At 39.6% G+C, this 7,809-nt stretch overlaps 1 protein-coding gene across 2 annotated transcripts in view; it reads right to left on the minus strand.

The window, feature by feature from the left end:
- The window catches only part of hars (histidyl-tRNA synthetase), a 38,497-nt gene extending 31,076 nt beyond the window's left edge, over positions 1-7,421 (minus strand). The window contains exons 1-6 of one of the 2 annotated variants that reach the window (XM_088293101.1): positions 7,233-7,401; positions 5,607-5,938; positions 5,388-5,477; positions 3,940-4,059; positions 3,760-3,855; positions 3,398-3,523 (exon numbers count right to left, since the gene is read on the minus strand). In XM_088293101.1, coding sequence (XP_088149227.1) covers positions 3,398-3,523; positions 3,760-3,855; positions 3,940-4,059; positions 5,388-5,477; positions 5,607-5,717 — 543 coding nt within the window. In that variant the 5' untranslated portion in view covers positions 5,718-5,938; positions 7,233-7,401. Of the gene's footprint in view, positions 1-3,397; positions 3,524-3,759; positions 3,856-3,939; positions 4,060-5,387; positions 5,478-5,606; positions 5,939-7,232 lie in introns of both variants that reach the window. The other variant, XM_088293102.1, reaches the window with a different exon arrangement.
- Positions 7,422-7,809: the final 388 nt, after the last annotated feature.

The raw sequence follows: 7,809 nt of genomic DNA on the forward strand, positions 1-7,809 counted from the left end.
ACGACCTTTGACTGCCCGCACTGATTAACAAAGCTTACGTGAAAAGTGAATTTCTGCCGTTACAGGATCGTTGCGTATACATGATTGATATGTGAATTATTTGTGAAACTACTATTACAATTTGTGTTTTTCTGTTGTTCTGTAGTTTTCACGGTGCAGAATGCTGAACATGCTTGTTCAGAGATAAAAGATTATCGACACCTGTTTGAAACTCTCTGCGTCCTTATTCGAAATCCAAGGGGCGGCTACACAGAGCACAATACAACTGTAAAAATAAAAAATCTGCGAAGCAGCGAAGCGCGATATAGCGAGGGATTACTGTACGCGTGATTGGCATCAAAACAGCAAGAGCACAAGTGAAAACTCACGACCACACACTGCGTGTTGCGTTTATGTAAAAAATTTGACCACCCAAAGTACAACATGACAAATTCACACAAGCCAATAATGGCAACATCCAGCAATAAAACATAACATACCTAGGTCCTTAAAATATACAAATTTACAGTGTTAAAAATATTGAATAAAAAATGGGTTATGCGTGTATATTCGGTAACAATTGTGTTTTGCTGAGCAACGTTATTTCCGGGTTTTAGGAGTATTATGCATCACGCTTGAGATTTCGCTCTCTCATTTTTAGGCAGATATTACATTTTGAATGTGTAGATGATATTATGCATACTAGAGAAGAAAAACAGGTCAAATAAAAGCAAAATTAAAAATCAATTTAAGTGATGCTTTTAGTTTTCTTGAGCATAGTGTATTTCTCCAATTTTATTCAAATGATTTCAGTCACTTCTACATTAAAAAAAATGGATCGGTGCTCAAGAAAAGTGAAATATGTTTACGTGCTCAAGAAAAGTGAAATATGTTTACAAGTATTTCTCTTAGTAGTTATAGGTAGTTTTATAATAATAGTGCAACTCTTCATAGTGTATAGTTTTTGGTTCCATTCAAAATGCACTGAACATTTACAGGCTTGCACTCAACATCAATGCGGATTTCGTTTGTGGATCACTGCAGCATCACACAAGCGCACAGAGATAAGCGTGGCAGCAATTAAAAAAAATTAAATTAGTAAAGTATCGAATCGAAATCGTGAACTGAAAATCAAATCGGAGCTTGAGAGAATTGTTACATCCCGAGCAAAGACATATACTGCAGGAACCTATGCAGCACGGTTGATGGTGTTATCTCCTGCCAGTACGAGGGCTAACTAGGCTGTCACTATTGGATCAATTTACAATGGATTAGCCTAATGACTCTTACATGGAATAATGGAGGAAGAGGATCAAAAAAGGTTTGTGGCAACCATTTTTGAGATCTTTTTTTTTTACCCAGATCTAGTAAAAAAAACATTTTTTTTCTTATTTGACCTGAGTCCAAAATTGTTGTACTTATGGTGTGACACAACTCTTCAACACTTTTGCTTATGTACCAAAAATTGAAGAGGATTAAAAAAAAAACAAAAAAAAAAAACTTTCTTTTCAAACATTTGCACATTCTGGCAAAAATCAGGCAACTTCCAATTGACCAAATTGGGCAAATCAGTAAAATGTTAATAGTATAAAGGATTCACAGTGTTTCCCACAGATTAAAAATCTACTTTGGTAGGTGGAGGCCGGCAGGGATGAGACAATTTTATTATTTTATATAATTGTTTTCCGCTTTACATTGTGCATTCTAGTGAATTTTCTAAGTAAATATTGTCACCACATTACTCAGTGACGCCACATTTGTTGCTCTTAGCTTTTATTCAAATAAAAAATACATACATGCATACATATATATAAAATATTCATAAAATAAGGCTGTCATCGGATTGTAAGAGATAAAACTGGATGAAGACAACAAAAAACAAACATACTGCTCCTTAAAACATAACACCATGTTGTTTGAGATGTTAATCCACAATCCCAAATCACAAAGTGTTTGCAAGCATGAAGTACACTGAGTCTCTGGTCAGAATTTGAATGACCATGGAGCAGAACATCTTCCACTTCATTGAACGTGGCAAGAATAATCATAAAAAGTATGACGTGATCGACTTTTCCTAAGTATGATTTAAGTTGGCGTATTGGGACCAAGGCGGCACGGTGGCCGACTGGTTAGCACGATGGCCTCACAGTGAGAGACAGCATCAGGCGTGGGTTTAATCCCGGCTCCGGCCATCCTGTGTGGAGTTTGCATGTTCTCCCCGTGCCTGCGTGGGTTTCCCCCGGGTACTCCGGTTTCCTCCCACATTCCAAAAACATGCATGGCAGGCCGATTGAACACTCTAAATTGCCCCTAGGTATGAGTGTGAGTGCGGATGGTTGTTCGTCTCTCTGTGCCCTGCAATTGGCTGGCAACCAGTTCAGGGTGTCCCCCGCCTACTGCCTGAAGATAGCTGGGATAGGCTCCAGCACCCCCGCGACCCTAGTGAGTATAAGCGGTACAGAAGATGGATGGATGGATGGATGGATGGATGGATGGTATTGGGACCATACAAACATGGTATATAGTTTTGATTTTGCACTTTTGGCAGACTTTGTTCTGAATGGAAACTCTGCGAGGCCGGCTTTTGCCTGTGTTGTCAAATACTTCAGTTTTTTAAAAATGGCTTGTTATAATGTCAGCTCACCTGGAATTTTGCAGCGCACCTTGCAGAAAAAGAAATTCACGAGACAGCTTTTTGTCTTTTAATTTTCAGTGCCGGTGAAACAATTTGATTGGGTTTGTTCAATGGCTCTGCTGTGACAACGCAGGTTATTGGCTGTCTCAACTTCACTTCACACACAACCTGCTTGTTTGGTTGGAGTCAGTCCTGTTGCTACGTCCCTTCTTGCCTAGTTTGCAGCGCATCGCGGCCTGAGCTACACAACGGGTGTTGGGCGGATGATCATTTTGCAAGGGTTTAAAGATGTGCAGTAGGTGGGGTGATGAGATGGTGTCTGGTTCAGTTGAAAAGCTGACTAGTATTTGGCAGCTATCGATTTAACCCCAAAGCTGCGAACCAAAACTACCGGGGTGTATTTTAATACCCATGTTAAGGTATTCCGTTGACTCCTTGCAAAGACGACAAACCGCAACAAGTTCAGTTATTTGCAAGTGCACTGGTACGAGCGAAAGCACATTTTGGATGCACTTTCCCTAGAGCTGATCATGAACGAAAGCAAAATTGTTGAAGTGCCTATTCAATGAAAGTGACAGCAAACCACTTATAAAACTAGAACAAGGTCGTCAATGGGGCCGCGATGCGTATGAATGTGGCACATTAGATTAACACAATATTGTCTGCATTTTCCTTGACGGTGATAATGAACGACAGCCGTCTGTTTACCTGGGCGGCCCGCCCAAGTATTAACATGGTGTGGGAAACACTGCAGTTCAAAAAGGTGAATTTAAATGGACTTACACACTGATAAAACTCACGATAGCGTCCACGGGTCATAGCAGGGTTATCACGGCGATAGACTTTAGCTATATGATAGCGCTTGATGTTGGTGATCTTGTTCATTGCCAGGTAACGAGCAAATGGCACCTGAAAGTGAGGCTATTAAGGCCAAAATAATTTTTGCTGTGGTAACAGATATTTGAGAGATTTAAAACATTGTCTTAAGTTGCTTGTCTGTGATTTGGCTTGCTGGATACACCCTGATGAAAAACAGAATGTATCATTTAATTTGAATATTTTGTGGTATTACAGCCTGATAGAACTGCATCTAAGCCTCAGCACCCTGGACTATGACCTGGGATGGATGTATACATTAAGGATACGGTGAGGTCATATCTAAGGGATAGCAGCTCTCCTCCTTGGTCTTTCAGGTCATAGATGAGCTTCGAGTCTTCACCATACTTTCCTGTCAGAGTCTCCTACATACATAACAAGCACAAAGTGTTAAGTCTCAAAGATAAAATGAACAATTTACATTCGTGTAAGGTTGCGTGAATCCTGACCTTTAGTTCAAAAACAGGTGTATCGATTGTTTCTGCTCCATGACGTTTGAAACAGCTGATGATGGTGTTAAAAACTTTTTCTCTTATTGCCATTTGCTTAGGATTGTAGTCTCTCGTTCCCTGAAATAAGCACAATTTGCCAAGTTTAATTGATTCCAACCATTCCATGTGTCATAATCGTTTAAAAAAAAAAATTCTAATCAAAATATTTTATCACAAAACACACCAACCATAAATGAAGGTCCAATCATTAGTAGTGCCACTACTCTTTCTTTGTATGAAGCATTTAGCTGTGCGTGTTAGTGTGTGCGTGTGCGTGCGCGTGTGTGCGTGTAAGCGTGTGTAGATGGCATTGCAAAATGGCCTTACCTGTATAGTTAATGTGAAATAAATTATTCATGTGTATGTATTCCAAGTGTTAGCTAAATTTCAAGCCTGATGTCTTATACCACAGCATGGCTGCATCCCACTGTTTACAGGGATGCCTTAAATGCAGAGATTTGTTTTGCGTTCTACTTTGAATAAGAGACAAAAAAAACAACACATTTACATCATGTCCATCATGTACATGCCACGGAAGAAATCAAAACCCCACAGTTTATTCTATTATTCAATAGAAGAAAGCAGAAAGTCTTTTTAGAGTGATTTTTGCAGATAGCAACAATTTTGTGCATGTATCTTATCTTCCACACTCTTCTGCGTTGAATTTATGAATGAGGACAGTGGTTGGTCGTATGACTGGGTTATAAGGCCGCAAAGGCAGCTCGACATATTCTAAGAGATAATGCACTTCTTCTCCGATGCTTGTACAATGGGTGACACAAGTACTGTGGTCTGATTTTAAAATTTTAGAGGTACTCCAACTAATCAAAATATTGAGAGTGGCTGTTAGGGATAAAAAATTATACAAAAGCCCTTCAAAAAGCTATTAAAATACAATAGCCAAGTGACCCCTCTTTCTTAAATGTTTACTTCCTTTGTCTGTGATGGACCCTTCTGTCGACACTGTGCATATTCATTTAATAACAACATTTTAATTTAATCAAATACATTCAATTTCACATTCCGTATACGCTGCATAATACTTGCAGGTCTTCAGTGAAACTGAAGAATCGTTGGGTATTAAAGGGTTCTTTAGGTTTTTTTGTTACGATAAAGCTGATATAGAATACATACAACGAATTCCAAATGCAACAGGTCTTCAGTGAAAGGGAAGAATCAGTGGGTATTAAAGGGTTCTTTAGGTTTTTTTGTTACGATAAAGCGGATGTAGAATACATAGAACAAATTCCAAATGCAACATTTTCTTTTTGAAATCTTCCAAAAAAATCCCATATGGGACTAAAATTTAAAATATCAGCCCTTCTTTTGCAGATTTTTTGGAAAGCCTTGGAATGGTTTCAATGATCCAAAAATATCTCAAGTCAGTTGCAACACAGCAGACTTACCTTAGCTGTTTTAAGAACAAACGGATGTTTTCCATCATCTCCGCCCAATTTTGCCTTCAGCTCTAGAAGTTTGGTAACTTCTTTGTCAATCTGTATAGGACAATTTTGAACATGCGCCTTTGTCAGAGCTGCGGTTAACGGTTTACAAAATAAGATGTGCTAGTATTGTAATACAATTAACAAACACATGCACGCTCAAAACAAACATACAATACATACCTGTGCCACAGTGATTCCCATCAAAGAACACCGAGGTTGGACACAGTGTGTAAGTTGGAAGCCAACGATGGAAGAGCGGGTCCGAACAGAAAGCATGGCAAACATGTTCATTCAGCAACAGAGGGGAAAAAACGTATAAAAAGTAGCAACCAAAGTTCAGGAGTACATCATCCAGTGGTATTATGGCAGCCAATCCAAAAGCCAGTTAAAGCGATGCAGAGCCAGTAGGTAGAAGTGTTCCATGGAAGGTCAATGTATTCCGTTGGATGGCCAGCACGACACCAAAGGGTCAGGCAGGAAGAACAGGAGAAAAGTGGTAAGCAACCCTATCACTAGGGGTGGCGGTGTATGATGCATCATCATTACCCCAGATGAGGAGGACAGAACATAAAGTGTACCAAGTCAATCAAAGTATCCGGGCTAATGCAGTCCACATACAGAAAGCGCTTTGTTACAGGTGCAACTGTTGTGAATTGCGCTATATAAATATAGTTGTATTGTATTGTATTGCTTATAACACCGTACAAAATCTGGATGCAATGCATCAGATGCAGTGTAACGTACAAGAATAGTTTAACACAACTGTATCAACAGTCCCCAAGCCTCAGTTTCACAGTCAACTGCAGCAAAAACTAACATAATATATAGTTTATTTAGTAAAGGTTAGGGTGGCTCGTTTGGAAGAAAATAGCGCAGTGGAACGTTGTCAGAGCCTGGTTATAAGGGTGTATGGTGTATTTGGTGATCATGCGAACCTTGTGAGTTTAAGTGGTTCGGATGGATGGATGGATGGACGTACTTCAGTATGTTTGCGCTTCTACTGCAGCTCGTCTAACAGGTGTTCTGAAATTCCTTCCAATCCATCGAGACATCCTACCAATACCTAGTGCGCATGCGCGCATGCGTGTGAGTTTCTGTTGCGCAGATTACTCAAGCACTCATTTGATTTCCCTCGTAAAAGTTGTTTGTAAACATATCTATGCATATACATATATCAATTAAACTGTCAGGACGTCCTACCTGCTTGCGTCTACGTGTATTTTACTAAAATATATAGTTTTTAATTTTCTATATGCATGTAACAAAACAATCTGAAAGCACACGGTAGTACTTTGCTGACAAATTTGCCTCTGGTAAGATGTTTCGTGCGGGTAGGACATTTTGACAGATCAGGCTGTCAAATCAGCCTCCGGTAGGACGAGTCGTACGGGTAGGACATTTTGGCAGAACACCGGTTAGCTATTGCATCAGCCGTCTGATACAATTAGGAGGCTACTTAAATAAAAAAAATGTAAAGGGTTTAAGTACTGAGATCGTATGGTTACAATTTTGGTAAATATTTATTCTGTTTCCTTTCTTTACCAAGTGGGCAAAAGCCGAAAGGATGGGAACCATAAGAATGAATGGACGCCGTTTAGTTTTTGTCCCATGAATAAACAAGTTCCGGGAAAAAGCGATAAACAAAAACGAGCTGACAATATTGACACTGGTGTGAGATTACTGATTATTTCCTTTCTTTCCACGTGACCATGCACTCAGGGTGATATATGGGCACACCACTTTAAAGATCCGTCAACCGTACAATCAAAGGCCACTTCACTTGTACGCAATTATAACATTGCTTACCTGGTCTTTGCTTGCCTTCTCAGACTTCATCCTCCGAACCACCTCACCTTGTATTTTAATCGCTTCTTGGATCTGAGTTTTACCTTCCATTGTTTCTCAAATATCTAAATCTAACTTATCTACTCGCTTACACACGCTCGTGTCGGAAAACCGAACACTGCAAGGCCATAGACATAGATAAATGGACAACAAACTGTATCTAGATACCACCCTGGCGAAATGTCGCACGTAAATGTCGCCGCCATGTTGAATGTGGCAAGGGTGTGTGGACATGCATCTTTTTGTTTCTTGGAGATTTGCCAACCGTTTTGATTAGAAAAAAATACCGATTTCAGAGGATGCTACTGAAGCTTGGAGATTTGCCAACCGTTTAGCATGAAAAAAATACAGATTTCTTAGAATAGTACTGAACGTCTTATTGTATTTGGCCTTCTGTTTTGGCCGTTATTATTTTTTCAACTGTTTATTGTTAAGAGACTGTTGCATGCCATTCCCCTTTAAGCCCCAGTTTAGTGGTGCACTGTCCCTTTAAGAGAGTGTCAAAAGTCAGCGCGAGAACAAGCGCTTCCTGCTCACA

Source organism: Idiotropiscis lumnitzeri, chromosome 4, assembly GCF_059441095.1.
Source record: "Idiotropiscis lumnitzeri isolate Australia: NSW breed Sydney's pygmy pipehorse chromosome 4, RoL_Ilum_1.0, whole genome shotgun sequence".
Taxonomy (NCBI): Eukaryota; Metazoa; Chordata; class Actinopteri; order Syngnathiformes; family Syngnathidae; genus Idiotropiscis; species Idiotropiscis lumnitzeri.